This window comes from Macaca thibetana, chromosome 15 (assembly GCF_024542745.1).
Source record: "Macaca thibetana thibetana isolate TM-01 chromosome 15, ASM2454274v1, whole genome shotgun sequence".
Classification (NCBI taxonomy): domain Eukaryota; kingdom Metazoa; phylum Chordata; class Mammalia; order Primates; family Cercopithecidae; genus Macaca; species Macaca thibetana.
Genome location: NC_065592.1, coordinates 82,916,828 through 82,936,064, shown reverse-complemented (window position 1 = coordinate 82,936,064; position 19,237 = coordinate 82,916,828). Strand labels below are relative to the sequence as shown.

Below are 19,237 nucleotides of genomic sequence, written 5' to 3'. Positions count from 1 at the left end.
AACCACAGCTAGGCCAGGGTGGACTTGGCCCCACTCAACTTCAATAAGGACTGTTCCATTTTAGTGCCTATTTATCAGGGTTGTGCATTCCATTTCATTGAGGGAAAGGGGGATTGACAGCTAAAAAAAAAAATCACTGGGGAGGCCGAGGCAGGTGGATCACGAGGTCAGGAGATCGAGACCATCCTGGCTAACACGGTGAAACCCCGTCTCTACTAAACAAAATACAAAAAGTTAGCTGGGCATGGTGGCAGGCACCTGTAGCCCCAGCTACTCGGGAGGCTGAGGCAGTAGAATGGCGTGAACCCAGGAGGCGGGGCTTGCAGTGAGCCGAGATCGCGCCACTGCACTCCAGCCTGGGCGACAGACAGAGCGAGACTCCGTCTCAAAAAAAAAAAAAAAAAAAAAAAAAAAAAAAAAAAATCACTGGATTAGATAATCTCTAAAGCCTCTTCTAGCTCAAAAAGATTTGAATTCTGGGATTCTGTCGCAGCATCAATGCCATACTCTCCTCCCCAACCCCTCTTGACACCTGTAACCTGTCTTCCCTCTGGGAAGACAGCATTGAAGGTACCAAGGTCAGGCAATATCCTTGCTCTCTAAAGCCCCAGCAGATGAACCAGGCTGAGTGACTCTTATTCTCTCTTCCTCACACAGGGTGGAGAACATGTCCATGCGGCTGGAGGAAGTCAACGAGAGAGAGCACTCCATGAAGGCTTCGCTCCAGACTGTGGACATCCGGCTGGCACAGCTGGAAGACCTCATCGGGCGCATGGCCACGGCCCTGGAGCGCCTGACAGGTCTAGAGAGGGCTGAGTCCAACAAAATCCGCTCGAGGACCTCCTCAGACTGCACAGACGCAGCCTACATTGTCCGCCAGAGCAGCTTCAACAGCCAGGAAGGGAACACCTTCAAGCTCCAAGAGAGTATAGACCCTGCAGGTGAGGAGACCATGTCCCCAACTTCTCCAACCTTAATGCCCCGTATGCGAAGCCATTCTTTCTATTCAGTCAATATGAAAGACAAAGGTGGTATAGAAAAGTTGGAAAGTATTTTTAAAGAAAGGTCCCTGAGCCTACACAGGGCTACTAGTTCCCACTCTGTAGCAAAAGAACCCAAAGCTCCTACAGCCCCTGCCAACACCTTGGCCATTGTTCCTGATTCCAGAAGACCATCATCGTGTATAGACATCTATGTCTCTGCTATGGATGAGCTCCACTGTGATATAGACCCTCTGGACAATTCCATGAACATCCTTGGGCTGGGCGAGCCAAGCTTTTCAACTCCAGTACCTTCCACAGCCCCTTCAAGTAGTGCCTATGCAACCCTTGCACCCACAGACAAACCTCCAAGCCGGAGCATTGATTTCGAGGACATCACCTCCATGGACACTAGATCTTTTTCTTCAGACTATACCCACCTTCCAGAATGCCAAAACCCCTGGGACTCAGACCCTCCGATGTACCACACCATTGAGCGTTCCAAAAGCAGCCGCTACCTAGCCACCACACCCTTTCTTCTAGAAGAGGCTCCCATCGTGAAATCTCATAGCTTTATGTTTTCCCCCTCAAGGAGCTATTATGCCAACTTTGGGATGCCTGTGAAAACAGCAGAATACACAAGTATTACAGACTGTATTGACACAAGGTGTGTCAATGCCCCTCAAGCAATTGCGGACAGAGCTGCCTTCCCTGGAGGTCTTGGAGACAAAGTGGAGGATTTATCTTGCTGCCATCCCGAGCGAGAAGCAGAACTGAGTCACCCCAGCTCTGACAGTGAGGAGAATGAGGCCAAAGGCCGCAGAGCCACCATTGCAATATCCTCCCAGGAGGGTGATAAATCAGACAGAACCCTGTCCAACAACATCACTGTTCCCAAGATAGAGCGCGCCAACAGCTACTCGGCAGAGGAGCCAAGCGCGCCATATGCACACACCAGGAAGAGCTTCTCCATCAGTGACAAACTCGACAGGCAGCGGAACACAGCAAGCCTGCGAAATCCCTTCCAGAGAAGCAAGTCCTCCAAGCCAGAGGGCCGAGGGGACAGCCTGTCCATGAGGAGACTGTCCAGAACATCGGCTTTCCAAAGCTTTGAAAGCAAGCACAACTAAACCTTCTTAATATCCATCACAGGAGGCTCAAGAATCCAGCCCTAACATTCTCTCCAACTCCAGCTTTTCCCCCTTCCTTGAATCATACCTGCTTTATTCTTAGCTGAGCAAAACAAGCAATGCTTTGGGAGGTGTTAACTCAAAGGTGACTTCTGGGCCACAGATCAAGAAAGCATTTGATCTGACCCAGTGCCAGACACAGGGGATTTAAGGCATGTTCACACTTGCTGGGCAGGGAGGGGGAAGAGAGGGAGAAGGAAGGGTTAGAGATGAATGTATCCACAGTCACGGCAGAAAGCCATGAGAGCAGGGGAAACAAGGGGATTCGAGCACGCTCCATGCCAGGAGGCATCTGTTGATTTCTGACCGTTATCAAGAGTTGTAGGATGCAGGGCTAAATTGCGAAATAAAATAAAATAGCCAGCGTACACAATGAGATATTCTAAACTTCCATTCTGTTTTCTTTTCACATTGGCTCCATCACTGGTGACTGATGAAGAGCATCCTCTTTATTCAGTATAAGCCGGCAGCAAGCAGTTCTACCTAACGTCCCACATCCTTCTCATGCCAACACTTCTGTAATTGATCATTATAAAGAAAAAACAAGGTAACAGTCATAGTTCACCTGTCTCTTATCTATTCACTTCTGGTGCCACAACTGTTTATCCTTTTTTGAAGAAAATAAGGGAACAGAAATGCCTTTTTGTATTGCAGTCGAAATGAAAGAAGAGTTGATGTTTAAAAAAAAACAAAAGTCAAGTGATTTATTATATACAGTGGGCGTTCAAGTCTAGTCAAGCAAGCTCAGGATGAATGTAATTAAATAATTTTATATTTTTTAATTTATTTTGTATCTCACCTGTCATCAATGAATTCATTCAATGAATATGTAATATTGAACTTAAAAAAAAAAAAGTGGACAGAACTAGCCTGAAATTGCCATGTGGGATGTTCTGTTCTCACCGTTCATGTCGTGTGTTGTGCTGCTGTGTGACCGTCATCATTTGCATGGCTCCACCACATCCTCGTGAACACCTCCAAGACGTAACTGCCAATTTTTCACACCACTCATCACATGACCATTTTGTATATGAATATATGGTTATATGTGGATATTTTCATACCTAGAGTTTTGCCATCTAATCTGAGCTCAGCATAAATTTAATTGGAGTTTTTCAAGGGCTGGTATCTTTTCTATGGAAATGTTCCAAAGTACTTTTTAAGGGAGTTTCAAAACTATAAATAACCTTAGATTTGACTGGGAGTTTGGTATCAACCCAAAGCCATCAGTTGCAAGCATACCATGAATATTTTTCTTATAGACAGAGCTATAAAAAAAGATACAGTAGACCAAAATAGAAAGCAAATAAACCATATAAAGAGTTCTATAGTATATGCCACTTATACACATGTATATGCATTTATGCAGAGACACATATTTATATATGAAATAAACAGACATAAAGAGCTTTCTTAAGAGGCTTGGACTTTTCTATCACCTTGAACTATAATCAAAAGATTTTCTTAATATACGAGAAGTCCCATTGAAAGAGTTCAGTATACTATTAGACCAAATGTTGAGATTATGATTTTTTAAAAATTCGTATGACTTTTTCTCATATCAAACTAGAGTTGTCAAAATGACTCACTGCTTGCCTTCTGCCCTTTTTTGTCTGAAATCACTCGCTATCGGGACATCTTATTTATTCTGGATTTTCCTAAACAAAGTTTTTACACCAAGTACAATCTGAATAGACATGCAACTTTAAACCAGCTAGTGTTACAGACTCTAAAGTAAAGGCATAATCTTCTAGATCAGAATCTGGATTGGAAGTGGGATAAAGAAATCTTGACCCCAAATCTTTGGATTCCTATTTGGCTCATTAATATTTAAAAAAGAATAAAGCCTGTAGTCCCAGCTACTCGGGAGGCTGAGGCAGGAGAATGACGTAAACCTGGGAGGCGGAGCTTGCAGTGAGCTGAGATCTGGCCACTGAACTCCAGCCTGGGCGACAGAGCGAGACTCCGTCTCAAAAAAAATAAATAAATAAATAAATAAATAAATAAAGCCTTTAAGAAAAACAACCTATTGTTCCTGGCCTGAGGTACTACCTGGTTCTTTTGTTTAATTATAATTGAAAACACCAAGTTTGACTTCATTTTGTGAAATCAAGTAAATACATGGCCTTTAAATATAAGATAAAAAAACAAAATAAAAACTCTTCTGAATAAGCAATTCAGGTATAAGACGCGTGATGATACCACATATGTAAAAAATTAATTCCTTTTTCATTCCTTGGCATTTAGGTGAATTGGTAACAAACACCCAGACTCCCTTATTTACAGCTGTTCTAGAAACACTTAACATTTTATTGGGCCCCACACTGGCTATTTCCCTCTCAGCAAACATGTACTGGGTCTGAAAATAAATCAGTTGTTCTTAAACTTCCTTGAGTCGTGAATCCCTATGAGGATCTGATAACTCTAGGCCCTCTCTCCAGAGAGAAAAAAAAAATGTACATACATGCAAAGTTGCAATATAACTTGAAAGGGTTCATGAGCCCCTGGTTCCATATTGACTGATAATGAGGAAAAGGAACCATGTTTGTTCATAGTTAATATAGTTGTAACAAGCACTTTACATTTGAGACCATCTCTCTGTGATTCTCAGGAAGGCCAAATCTCAGCACCAGAGTTTGAACCAAGATTTTGTTATTTTTGTTCTTTAAATTAGATGTTGCCAATTTAATGCACTTACATCCTAACGTGTTGATGATTTTAAGTATCAAGCACAATCACAATGCTGAAGGCTCCCTGAGGGGTCTATAGAGGAACCCAAGAAGGAGATGAAAGCATTATTCGTTGACATCAAACAACTCCACGGCCTCATTCTGGGCCAGATTGGAAGTGAGGGAAAGAAATTTTGAGCGCAAGTGTTTCCATTCATTGTGGTTTCAGAGAGAAAAATATAGGAACTGGGAAACTAAATACTCAACAGTCCTGATCTTGCAATTACCTGATTCTTTTGTTGTGCATGAAAATTAAGTTCTAACATCTGTGAAACGTGTGAAATATATAAGCCAAACTTAAATGACTGTAGACACAAACTGTGTAACTTCCATGAGCCATTTCCTTCCTGTGCACATATATGTGTATTATTTTTCAGTCCATTTCCTTCCATTTCTGGGTTCTCTGTGCACCAATGTGGCATTGATTCTGTGGCCTTGTGCAGTCAGCTTATGCTCAGCCCATTGATTCTACCACATCCCTGATGGAGGGGACATTAATTACCTGTCTTTGTGAATTAAGCAGTTTATGAGCAGCAAGTTACTGAGGACCGTAAATAAAGTCATAGAGAGCTCAAGGAAGTAATAGCTTCGGTTTAATCATCTGCTTCAAAGGTGCCAATTTTTATATACTACTATATGTAATGATTTGTTCTAAATTGCTTGTTCCTTTTGAAAAAAAATTTAAGGATGTTTTATGAAAATGACCATGGAGGTCTCCTGCTTAACCAATATACTTTATATTTATAGTTAGAGGACCCCTCCTTGATTGATTTGAATGAGGAGCTGGAAAGCTTGAGTACAATTGTCATGACTAGTTTGTGTTATCTCTGCAAGCCAAAAGGTATATTAGCAGTCATAATACAGCACTTTACAGAACTGGACTTTTTTAAATGTCTGAGTTTCCAGGTCTAGGATATTATTTAGCACTTTGAAAGTTCCCCTTTTAAAATATATATATAAGAATAATCAGATGAGAAAAATGTACTCATAAAAACACAAAATGTGTTTCTTCTGAATGTTTCAAATGTATTCTAAAACATGGTTTCTATAGATAATATTATGGTAGATAACTGGATAGTACTTTTCTTTTTTACTTCCTGAGTCTGTACAGTCTAATCTTCCTGAATGTTTGGGCTGTTTAATTTCTTTAAAGATGATAAATATTATCCAGTCATCCATCATGCTCTATCTATAGGCTATACCATTCATATGTTGGGCAATGCTGTATTATAAAACACATGTAAACATGTATGTAACCCATGTTTAACCCAGCATAGTTGTAGCATGTGGTTGTATTAATGAACGTTACAGGACAGCTTTATAATCATTTATAAATCTGTAACATTCAATAAAGAAGCACATGTTGCAATGATTAATTATGTTCCCAATTCCATGTTATTTAGCATCTTTGTGAACCGGGCATTTTTGTTCCTGATCTGCTTGATGCTTTTCATGTTCCTGTAGACCACTGTAAAATATGTGTGTAAGCTGATGTATATCCTCCAATGAGTCCTGCGAGCTGTGGTAGGCAAGTTGTGATTTCATGAAAGATGAACTGGCATGTTATGCAAAAGACTATATGACAAATGAACTTAAAATGATAATTTAAACTCCAGTTGAATTAGCTGTTTGTTTACATCTGCCAACCCCATGCAGAAGCAGTGTACAGTATTTTATAAATATGTTCATTTAGTAACACTATGTTGTTTCTAGATAAAGTGATGCTAGTGTGTAGGTGGTTATATATTTGGCCTAGATATTGCATTATAACTCACTATCCTTTAACAATAACAATGTGACAAATGAAGTAATCTCTCTCCAAACCCGGTCTTAATTTTGTGTGGACAAAATGCATGTACTGCTTTATGCATTTCTTTTGACTTTTCTAAGGCACTTAACGTTTTACTATTGCCTGCTGTGACGCTTAAGTCAGTTAGGAATTCACTCAAACAGTTGGGCTTCTTACTATGGGGATTATGTTCAGTTTTGAAAAATTAAAAACAAAAAAAAAAGTAACCAAGAGATTTTTAAATTTTTTTAAGCACTGAACAAATAATATGAAAGAAAGTATTAACTGCAGGTTGTATAGCCATGGGACCCAGAGATGGCAAGCCAACACCTCTTGGGTGTGCCAAGGTCTAGGTGTTGTGCATATGTGATATATGCAAGACACATTTCTGATTCTTCAGAGCTACTGGGTGTAAATTGCTAAGCCAGAGATGAGAGCGAAAAGTCCATTTGTGATAGTGCAGAGGTGTGCAGATCGCTGTGAATGTGTGATCCAATGATATGACAAGAGACCTCCCTCCTTGTCTGTGGCTTCTTCACCTTGGGGGTGAGCCTAGCCTGGGGGTGGGAGGTGTGTGTTTGGGTGTCTGATCAAGCACTGGGTGATTCTAAAGAGTTTACTTTTTTAGAAAATCACTGTTACTAGAAGCCATTCAACTTCTGGAAAAGAGAGGAGCCAATTTGCACAGTTTTGTAACTGACTGCTCCTAAAATGAATAGAGAAAACTTTCCTCTCAGCCTGCTTTCTCTTCTTTTTACAAGTTGGATATTCTGTCTCTCAGATTGGAGTCAACCAAAAGAAAGGCTGTTTCCAATTAAGGAAAAGCAATTTTTTTCTTTTCTTTAATTCCTCTCAGAAGGTAGTTGTGCTATCTTTTCTGTGATGATTTCCTTGCACACATCACTGCTAATGAAAGCAACATGTGACTGTTTCTACAGGTCATCTAAGAGAGGATTTTGGTGACCAGGTAATCCAGATGGCAATAAGAGTGAGGCGAATTTTCCCTTCCTTACCTTACCTAGTCTACTGGCCTCCTTAAACCTGCAGGCCCCTGTGCATTTGCACAATGTTTGTGTGCTGGGAACTGAAAAGACATGTGTATGGCTAGAAGTCCGTAGGCTTTGTAAAGAGTATCAGTGCCAATCAGGACCCATGCCTTTCTCTGGAAGAGGCAGGTGGCTGAGGCCTGTGGGGCAAAGGGGGAAATTCAGCCTCATGCCTGGATGTGTGACTTTCTTTCTGCCCTCTACTTGCTTCTCTTCTCTTAGTCCAAGACTAGCTGCTTTTTCACCAGACCAACAGACCTTGCCCCATTACCTTTATACCTTGTTGACCCTGGCACAGTAAGCTGAAACAGCGGCCACTTGGAAAAAGCCAAACATTTAGACTTTGTCCCAGTCCTGATCTTCCCATCAACGTAGCCTCTTCCTGCCTCTATCCTGGCTGGTGTTCACATTGACCTCATCCAATTTTTGCCTCTCTAAATCTCAAGAGCCCTACACATCTTCACCGCGGCTTCCCACACACACATCATTAAAACCAGCCATCTGCACATAGATTGAGAGGCTGCAAATTCAAAGATGTGTAGGGACCAGATCGAGAACACACAAATGTGTGAATTGGACTGGTGAAAGTCAACAGAAGAAGTAGGGTTTGTGAGTAAGGCATGAGAGAATACACATCCCACCACAAAGACATTCAAATTCAGCTTTCCAAACGCTGTGCTAGCCAAACAAACATGTCTGCCAGCAGCATTCGGTCCCAAAGGCAATAGTGTGGAACCTCTGATTTAGAGCCAACAGGATCAGATTCTTGATTGTGACTTGGTGAGTGTACACACAAAATACACTGAGAACTGAGGTCGGGGGGAAAGAAACTCACCTTATTCAGAGTTACTCTTGTTCTGAATGATATAGGCATGTATATTTGTTAGCCACATAATTCTAAACTTGAACACAGAATCTTTGTGAGAGAGATTCAGAAGAAGAGTACCATAGCATGGTATGAAGACTTACCTGTTTCCTGTCACTACTGCATCTGACCTGAGTTTATATTGCTGCTACCGCTGTGTAAAAACAGTACGTGCAGTATACTGTACTCATAGCCATTTCATAACATAGGACCTAGACTCTCATTTGTAAATGTTCTAACCCTAGTTTATAATGGGGGAAATTATTCAGATATCATTTTTAAATTAATTCCTACAAATACAATCGTTTTGAAATTGGGTTTGCTAAATACATATACATCTTTTCCTTCTTTGTGTATGGATAGACCATGGTTTGCATATCTATCGACACTATAAATATATATAAATCCTTAGCAGAATTGTTCTTTTTTAAAGGTCTATTATTGGATTCACAATGCACTTTGAGCTTGATTGTTTAGATATATAATTCAGAGCAGAAGTTGGCAGATACCACGGGAAAAACTTTCTGAAATTTCTGTAACAAATGTTTTGCAATAAAAAAAAAAAAAACTCAGTAGTTTAAAACATGACTTGGACTTCCTTGTGCACTTATTTGCTGCCATCTAATCTTCACCATCCTCATGCTAAGAACTTTTGGAGTAGAGATAAATGCCTAGGGCTCCACAAATTACTTGTTCTAGTGAGCAGAAGTTGCAAACTGGTAGCCTGTGGGTCATATCTAACCAGCAGGAATAGGTTATCATTAGCCAGCACAATTTTTTTTTTAATTTGAAACATTTAAAAATTGAGGCTGGGCACGGTGACTTACTCCTGTAATCCCTGCACTTTGGGAGGCCAAGGCAGGAGGATCCCTTGAGGTTAGGAGTTCGAGACCAGCCTGGCCAATATGGTGAAACTCCGTCTCTATTAAAAATACAAAAATTAGCCATGTATGGTGGCTTAGCTACTCTGGAGGCTAAGATGGGAGTATTGCTTGAGTCCAAGAGGTCGAGGCTGCAATGAGCCAACATGGCGCCACTGCACTCCAGCCTGCCTAGGCAACAGGTCAAGACCCTGACTTAAAATAAATACATATATACCTACATACATACATAAATGATATATTTCACATTTAATTCCAGATTTCTAGCTTCTTTTAAAAAACCTGAAGATCTGGTAATATGAGACCTGTGTTTTCATATGACAATAATCAGCTGAATCATGGCATTTTGGGTGCTCTTTTAGAAGGAGCCTGTACTCTCTAATATACCACAGTCCCCACCATTCTCTGTCTCTTACATTTAGTTCCCTTTACTCAGAGCATTATTTGGATGGCCCCTATACGCACTGGGAGGATGAAATTCAGCCCATAACAGTGGGTGAATTTGTGAGTGGAAATGTAGCGGTCTTTTACAATTTTAATTTCTTTTAAGGTAAAAGAATCAGAATACAAGAATCAACTGGAAACAACATATATGTTGGTCAACAGGAGAAAATAACTGATTAGGATACATGATTAAAAATAAAGGTCATTGCTATATTATTAAGTCTATTTAAAAAGAAGTACAGAGAAGCATACATGGTCTGTGTCTCAGTCCATTTGGGCTGCTATAACAAAATACCTTAGACTGGGTAATTAATTTATAAAAGGAGAAACTTATTGCTTACAGTTCTGGAGGCTGGGAAGGCCAAGATCAAGGCACCAGCAGACTCGGTGTCTGGTAAGGGCTTGCTCTCTGCTTCACAGATGGCACCTTGCTGCAGCCTCACATGGAGGAAGGGGCAAGGGAGCTTCCTTGTGCCTCTTTTAAAAGGACATTAATCCCAGTCGTGATGTTGAAGCCTTCATAACTTAATCAATTCCCAAAGATCCCTAATACTATCACACTGAGTATTAGTTTCAAACATGAATTTTGAGGTGACACCAACAGTCAGACCATAGCATGTTCTAATATCAATTTTTGTAAAAATTAAACCAGGCATATAGATATGGATATATTTGTATATGAAGAGTAAAAGTCCAAAAGGATATCACAAAAGAGAATAAAAGTTTTGCAACAGAACTTTTTTTTCCCAAAAATTCAAATGCTGTATAAGGGCAACCTAAAGTGACCTAAGTAAAGTTAATTCAAGTATCACTAGACATCAACCAGGAGGATTTTCTTTGCTTTCTTTCTGCTCAGAAACCTATTGTAGGTATTGTGACAATAATCATAAGCCCTATAATGGCAGGTCATCTTCTCCAAGGTATAGTAAAGCTGGAATAAAAGAAAATAAAAGTGGTAGCAATGATTTAACTATTAAAGTTGGGAAATTATAATTTTAGGCATAAATATAATCAATGCCTTTTGAGCAGCTACTTTGTTCTTCTAGGAGAACTGAAAATTTTATTAAAAAAGCAAGACAATCATGACTAAAAAGATAATTGCATGTTTTAGTTATTTAATTAGAGCTGTTGAAAAAATGGGGACGAGCAGCCTAAGTTTAGCTCATCAACACTAAAACTATTCAAGTAGAAGCAAAATAGCCACCAGAAAGGCAGCGTATGGATGGTTTCCCACATTTGGGTTGGAAATTGGACTAAAAAATCTGCTCTGAGACTCTGTGTAGAACAGACTCAAAATGTTCTTAGAATTAAAAGGAAAGAATGAACATTTGTAGCCTAGAAGGGCCTGAAGGAATAGGGCAAGACTAAAGAAGCCAGGAGGTAGAGTCTGGCATTTCCAAGGCTGGAGTCCCAGGCAAAAACAAAGGTGTAACTACAAGAATAATTGAGACAGGCTGGACGCGGTGGCTCACGCCTGTAATCCCAACAATTTGGAAGGCCACGGCAGGCAGATCACCTCAGGTCAGGAGTTTGAGCCCAGCCTGACCAACATGGGGAAACCCAATCTTTACTAAAAATACAAAATTAGCCAGGTATGGTGGTGCATGCCTGTAATCCCAGCTACTCAGGAGGCTGAGGCAGGAGAATTGCTTGAACCCAGGAGGTGGAGGTTACAGCGAGCCAAGATCGTGCCATTGTACTCCTGCCTGGGCAACAAGAGCAAAGCTCCATCTCAAAAAAAAAAGAATAATTGAGACAAATGCCTGGGCTCTAGTTGGAAACCAACCTATCCAGAGCAGAGGATTCACATTAGAGATTTGCCGGAAAGTATGGCAATCCCTTATATTAATTTAATCTCAACACATTTATGAGATTGCCATTAATATTCCCATGTCCCAGATGGGAAAAATGCGGTTCATTATTTTATTTTATTATTTTGAGACGGGGTCTCACTTTTTTGCTCAGGTTGGAGTCCAGTGGCACGATCTCGGCTCACAGCAACCTCTGCCTCCCAGGTTCAAGCAATTCTCCTGCCTCAGCCTCCCTAGTAGCTGAGACTACAGGCACACACCATGCCACCTGGCTAATTTTTTATTTTTAGTAGAGCTGAGATTTCACCATGTTGGCCAGGCTGGTCTTGAACTCCTGACCTCAAGTGATCTGTCTGCCTCGGCCTCCCAAAGTGCTGGGATTACAGACCTGAGCCACCGCACCTGGTCCCATTATTTTATACATCAGTGGTAGAGTTTGAACTTTATTCTGTGATGAAAAGAAAGCAACTGAAAAATTCTGGTCCAAAATGTGGGCTGTAACATTATGGCATGGCAGAGGAGAGGGCAGGTGCAGTGAGACTGACTGCAGGATTCCAGGCTCCAGGTGACAAAACCGTATAGATGAAAAGACACTTTGGAGAAATTTCACAACTCAATTCAGGAAATATTTCTTGGATACCCACGATTTGAAAAACACTTCACTAAGTGCTAGTACCTTCTATGTGAAATGTCAGCCTCTTACTCAGTTTCCTGGTGAACAATTAGTCATATTTCATAGAGGGCTATTTTTCAGTGTATGTGCATGACTTGAAATGCCTCCTTGCTGGCAGTCATTTTGTACAATATGGAAGAGCTCTACACCTTTGGCTATCCCCTTAGAGAAGGAGACATTGACCCAAGAACATCAATCAGAGTTTTTTCTTTGAGGATTTGGAATAGAGTTGAGAGAGCTGAGCAATTCTGGGTATTGAAACCATAACTTACAGTCTCAGGAATTGTCAGCAATCATGTTTCTATGTACTGGCTGACTTGCAGAAGAAGTCAGTCTGCCAAAAAAGACAGAAATGAATATAGACACAGAGACAGGAACAGATATATGGAATGAAGTTTCTAAGCTCTTCCTGGAATATGGCTATCATTTCACCTTTGATGTCTAAAGCCATATCAGTATCTTTAAAATAAATTATCTCTTTAGTAGGCTGAATAATGGCCCCCAAAGATGTCTACGTCCTAATCCTCAAAATCTGTGAATGTTATGTGTATGGCAAAAGAAATTTTGCCAATGTGATTAAGAATCTGGAGATGGGTAGATGATCCTGGATTCTCCAGATGGGTCCAGTGTAATCACAAGAGACTTGTAAAAGTGAAGCAGGAGGAATCAGATTCAGAAGTAGACTATGTGACAAGAGAAGCAGAGATTGAAGTAATACAATGTAAAGATGGAGGATGTGTCCACAAGCCAAGGAATACAGGAGTCCTCCAGAAGCTGGAAAAGAAAATGAATTCATTCCTCTCCTAGAGTCTCCAAAACGAACTGGAATTGCTGACACCTTGATTTTAGCTCCTTCAGACTCATTTTGGGTTTCTGACTTTCAGAATTGTAAGAGAATAAATATGTGTTATTTTAATTCACTGTTTCTGGTGCTTTATTATAGCAGCAATAGGGAAGTAATACACCCCTTCTCCACCTTCATGATTTTGAAAAATCAAGTTGGTGTCTATTTTGTGCAACCACAGACTCTAAGTCTACTATATCACTTTAATACTAAGATGTCAGCAACTGTAAGAAACACCACCAAAATAATACCAGATTTGGGGAGACAGAAATATTGCCACATTAAATGTATACATTGATCAAAAATCATATCCTGGATTCAGGATGTAAAACAAATGTGCTTAGATTTAATAAAATAAGACAATATATCCTTCAATTCACAACTAAAGGATACATTGCCTTCACAACTCTGCCTCTGTGAAGCATTCTCCAGCCCACCACAATGAACTTTCCTTTCCTGTCCAATGATATGGTTTGGATTTGTGTCCCTGACCAAATCTCATGTCAAATTGTAATCACCAATGTTGGAGGAAGGGCCTGGTGGGAGGTGATTGGATCATGGTGGCAGACTTTCCCTTTGCTGCTTTCATGAAAGTGAGTGAGTTCTCATGAGATCTGGTTGTTTAAAAGCATGTAGCACTGGCCAGGCGTGGTAGCTCATGCCTGTAATCCCAGCACTTTGGGAGGCCAAGGCGAGTGGATCACTTGAAGTCAGGAGTTCGAGACCAGCCTGGCCAACATGGTGAAACCCCATCTCCACTAAAAATACCAAAATTAGTGGGACATGGTGTTGCGTGCCGTAGTCTCAGCTACTAGGGAGGCTGAGGCAGGAGAATCGCTTGAACCTAGGTGGAGGTTGCAGTGAGGTGGAGGTTGCAGTGAGCCTAGATCACACCATTGCACTACGGCCTGGGTGACAGAGTGGGACTTCATCTCAAAAACAAAAAAACAAAAAAACAAAAAAACAAAAAACAAAGTGTGTAGCACTTCCCCCTTCTCTGTCTTCCCCCTTCTCCAGTCATGTAAGACATGATTGCTTCCCCTTTGCCTTCTGCCATGATTGTTAGTTTCCTGAGGCCCCCCCAGCCATGCTTCCTGTATAGCCTGCAGAATCCAGAGCAAATTAAACTTCTTTTCTTTATAAATTACCCAGTCTCAGGTAGTTATTTATAGCAATGCAAGAACAGACTAATACAACAACACATCAAGCGTTGCATCTGTCCTCTATCATAGCAATTGTCCCCCTACACAACACTGGTAAGTTTACCTGTTTATCTCCCAGCCAGATGGTGAGAACCCTGGTCCCTAGCTTGGTGCCTGCAAATAGCATGAATGAAGAAATAAATGAATAGACAGGTCCTGCCCTCAACAAACTCCCAATCTAGTAGAAACACACATGTCACCATATGAATCAAACTTTTCAAAGCACCATAAACAGATTATATAAACAGAGTCCTCTAGATTACAGAGTGTACTTTTAGTGTCCATTCAAATTTGCAATATCTGGAAAGAAGGGTTGAAAGAAAGCTTGGAAGGTTTCTCAGAAGAGGTGATATTTGAGCTCAAATATGTTGGCCTTGAAGAATGAGTGGAATTTCAAGGGGCAGAAAAGAGGGAGCGGGGAAGAGATTTCAGGAAAAGTAGTATAGCATGACCAAGAAGAATCACAATGACATAAAAACACAACAGAGTGCTGGAAGACAGGTGAGTGATTCATTGTAGCTGGAGCATATGCCAACATGTTGGAAGTGGAATGCTCTAGATATGAGCTAAGGAAAATTTGATCTAGGTAAGAGCTAAAGATGACCTGAAAGTAGAAATGGTAGAGGAAGCCTGTAATACTGTGAAATATTTGTTCTTTGACCCCGCTGCCTAGCATACAACTCCCAAAATCCTTAGCATCTCCAAAGTGATACCATTTCATATTCTAGTGAGCTGATTGATGGTTGGCAGCCCCTAAGTAGTTTCAGAATGGGGGCTAGTCACTGGAAAAAACAAGGCATGATTAGAAGGTTGGGACTTTCAGCTCCAGCCTCCCCCACTTCTAGCGAAGAGAGAAGGACTGAAGGTAAGTTGATCATCAATGGCCAATGATTTAGTCAATCATGCCTACTTAATAAAGCTTCCATAAAAACCCAAAAGGACAGGGTTTGGAGAGCTTCTGAATAGCAGAACACATGGAGTTTCCTGGAGGGTGGCACGCTCAAAGAGAGCAAGGAAGCTCCACGCCCCTCCCGTACCACACCCTATGCATCTCTTCATTGGTATCCTTTGTAATATAATAAAGCAGTAATGTAAGTAAAGTGTTTCCCTGAGCTCTGTGAGCCACTCTAGCAAATCAATCAAACCCAGGGAGGCAGTTGTGGGAGCCCAGATTTGCAGCCAGTCAGTCAGAAGCACAGGGAAAACACCCTGGGGCTTGCAGTTGGCATCAGGAACAGAGTGTGGAGGCAATCTTGGAGACTGAGCCTTCAACCTGTGGGATCTGACACTATCTCCAGGTAGACAGTGTCAGAACTGAATTGAATTAGAGGACGCCCAGCTGGCGGCCACTGCAGAACTGATTGCTTGCCTGGTGTGTGGAGGAAAACTTCCACACATGTGGTCACAGAAGTCTTTTGTGTTGACTGTTGTTGTGCTGAGAGTGCAGAGGAAAAATGGTTTGTGCCTTTTCCCCTCAAAGCAAAAATGAGAAATAGGCAAGACTTGCTAATGGAGTTAAAGGGCCATGGAATGGGTTAAATATAGCAGGAAGGATCAGTTAGGCAGACACAATAGGGTGCGAGTAGATACAACCCATGGAAAGAGAAAAGTTCAAGACAACGCTGAAGTCTCTAGTCTCAAATGTAGGTCACAGCAATAGTCTGGTGAGTGTGCAATTGTATATTGCAATGGCAATCCCATAAACATTTGCTGAATGGATGAGTGAACACATGAATTATAAAACAAATGAGTGATGAATTGAATGAATGAACAAATGAATAATGGTTCTTTGCCCAAACAGTGGCAAGTAGACACAAGGCTGAGGTAGAAGATACAGGGGACCTTTTATTCAAACTTAAATCTGGGTTGAAAAGTGTTCTAGGGACCATGGCCCCAAATGCTTTGCCCACCAAGGTATTTTTCCCCCATGTGGTACGTCTGAATACGCCCTCAGTGAGTTCCCAATCTAGAAGTAACAGATATATATATATAGCCAACAGATGTCCCCTAAGACATATTTAGAACTTGGCATCAAAGCTAACTTTGTCATGGGAAGATGCTACTAATAGGGTGTTCCACTGGAGGCCCCTGAATCAAGCAAGAGAAGGTGACAGGAGGATTGGAGGAAAAGCGTGGCATCCCACACCACCCAGAGATACCACAACTGGATGCAGAGGTGGCCTCCAGACCCACAAGTCCCTTCCATTGGGCACCCAGATGCTTGAAGCCTCTCAAAAATTACTTACATGGCATTATTCTTGGTTATATTTATTCTCTACCCCCACGCCCACTCCTATCATTCTCAATGTATAATTTAAAGAATCTGTTCTGTCTTATCTTATTTGATAAGCCTAGCAATGCTTCATCAAATAAAGTGCCTTCTCTATTTCAGAAAAAAAACAAACTGAACTATCTTTTTTGTGTCAGTTCTGCCAAGGGATCCACTTTTTGTTTTGTTTTATTTCGTTGTTGTTTTTTGAAACAGGGGTGGAAGGGCTATGTGGAGAAGAATGAGGTAGGTGGAGGGGTAGAATTTGTTGCCATAGATATCTCTCTCTCTCTCTCTCTCTCTCTCTCTATATATATATATATATATATATATATATTTTTTTTTTTTTTTTTTTTTTTTCCAAAGCTTGTCCCTATGTAATCCAAGCAAAAGAATCTAACTGGTCTCCCCCATGTTGCTGGCTTCTAGATACTGCAGGGGCTGTTCCTAAATTTGCTTGCTTTCTTAGGGATTTCAACCAGACTTGTCTCTGCTATTTGGGGTTTCTATGCTGACAGCAAAAGCTCCCTCGTGGCTCTATTTCATTCAACCGATTTTACTGGGCCATTAGCTCAGTCTGCAGTGGCAGAAAATCAGGTCAATTCTACAAAGTACACAGACCTTCCAAAAATTTTAATAACTGATTTTTTTTCCTAATCAGTTTTTTCCTCTCAGTTTCTCTATCTTTTAAATGGGGCTTAGAGATTGAATCAGATCGGTGGCTTCTAAATTTTTCAGGTTACAACTACTTACCGGAATCTGCCAAAAACTAGAAATCCTTTCTAAGAGGGAAAAAGAAAGCTGAGATTTGAAAGACTGTTTAAAAGGGTTCATGCAATCCCTAAACTCATCCACAGTCACCAAGGGAAGAATCATGTACCCCAGGTTAAGAATCGATTGTGCCTCCATCTCTAAAGCCCTGAGACTCCACGCAGGCTCCCAAAACAGAAAATACACAATCATTTTTGGAACATCTGTCTCTAGAAGAAATCAGGCTGACAGCTGTATAAGCCATGATGCTGTGAACAGCAGGCCCTTGCCCATCCTCCTCCACAGCTGTTGAACAAATGCACTGAGGTTGAGACAGTAAGATCCTGAATTAAGCAAATCACACTATTCCCGACGAAGGCAATGGGAACAGTCTGTGCGCCTTCCAAGTCTCCTGCAAACCAAAGACTCTATAGCCCACCAATGGTAGGTTCTGCCTTCAAATGAAGATTAACGGAGTCTTGTCAGTTATCTCAGTTTCTCTTGAGATCAAAGTCCCTGCCTTTAACTCCTAAAGGGCTGTCTGCTGATGAGAAAGCCACTCCTATTTTTGCAAGTGGCCTTTCTCATTATGCTTTACGGGACTGACACATAGCTCTCACTCACACTGGATTTTATACATGAACAAGCTTCATTTGCTATTTTTGAACCATGAGCTGCTGTTTCACAAACACACACTACAAGTGTTGTCACATCTCTTCATTCTTCCAGTGAATCATTTGAGTCCTCACATCTTGTTAGTTGGAAGTCCACTGTCTCCCCTTGACTCTCCCTGCTCCCTCTTTTTTCCTCTAACTCTTAATTATGAAATTTTCGTGATCCACCCGTCTCGGCCTCCCAAAGTGCTGGGATTACAGGCTTGAGCCACCGCGCCCGGCCGTTTCCTCTAACTCTTAATTATGAAATTTTCAAACACACAGATACACTGAAGTAATAGAAAAATGAATATCTGTATACCCTCCATCTATATTCAACAATTATTGACATTTTGCCCTATTTGCTTTCTCTGTATGTGTATATATTTCTAAAACTATTTGAGAGTAAATTGCAATAATTGAAATATTTTATGGCCAGGCCCAATGGCTCACACCTGTATTCCCAGCACTTTGGGAGGACGAGGCAAGTGGATCACTTGACATTAGGAGTTCGAGACCAGTCTGGCCAACATGGTAAAACCCCATCTCTACCAAAAATACAAAAATTAGTCAGGCATGGTGGCACATGCCTGTAATCCCAGCCACTTGGGAGGTTGAGGAGGAAGAATCGCTTGAAACCAGAAGGCAGAGGTTGCGGTGAGCCAAGATTGCGCCACAGCACTCCAGCCTGGGTGACAAGAGCAAAACTCTGTCAAGAAAGAAAGAAAGAAAGAGAGAGAAAGAGAGAGAGAGAGAGAGAGAGAAGCATTCTACTTCTATATACTTCAAAATTTATCTCCTAAGAATGATAATGTTCTCCTCCATAACCACAATACCATAAGAAAATTTTTAATGATCCTTAATGTCATCTAATATCTGTTTCATACTCCAATTTCTGCAATTGTTTCCAAATGTACTTTTGTGATTATTTTTTATTTTCCAAATCATCACCCTCTGACTGACATAGCTCTTGAACCTTTAGTCTAGAGCAACCTCCAAGCACACACTTTGCTTTTCATGACGTCGACTTTTTAAAGAGTCCAGGCCAGCCATCTTGTTGAATGTCTCACATTCTGAATTTGTGTGATTATTTTCTCGTCTTATTCAGACT

General features: G+C 41.0%; 1 protein-coding gene and 1 long non-coding RNA gene across 29 annotated transcripts in view; one reads left to right on the top strand and one right to left on the bottom strand.

Annotated features, from left to right (window-relative positions):
• Nucleotides 1–9,184, top strand: part of TRPM3 (transient receptor potential cation channel subfamily M member 3) — a 1,017,461-nt gene extending 1,008,277 nt beyond the window's left edge. For 15 of the 22 annotated variants that reach the window (XM_050760895.1, XM_050760893.1, XM_050760891.1 and 12 more), the window contains one exon: nt 658–9,184. In XM_050760895.1, the coding sequence (XP_050616852.1) occupies nt 658–2,110 (1,453 nt within the window). In that variant the 3' untranslated portion in view covers nt 2,111–9,184. The remainder of the gene's footprint in view (nt 1–657) is intronic. The other 7 variants (XM_050760901.1, XM_050760899.1, XM_050760898.1 and 4 more) reach the window with 2 other exon arrangements.
• Nucleotides 1–19,237, bottom strand: part of LOC126937484 (uncharacterized) — a 201,959-nt gene that overhangs the window by 70,720 nt on the left and 112,002 nt on the right. The gene's annotated exons all lie outside the window — the stretch shown is intronic.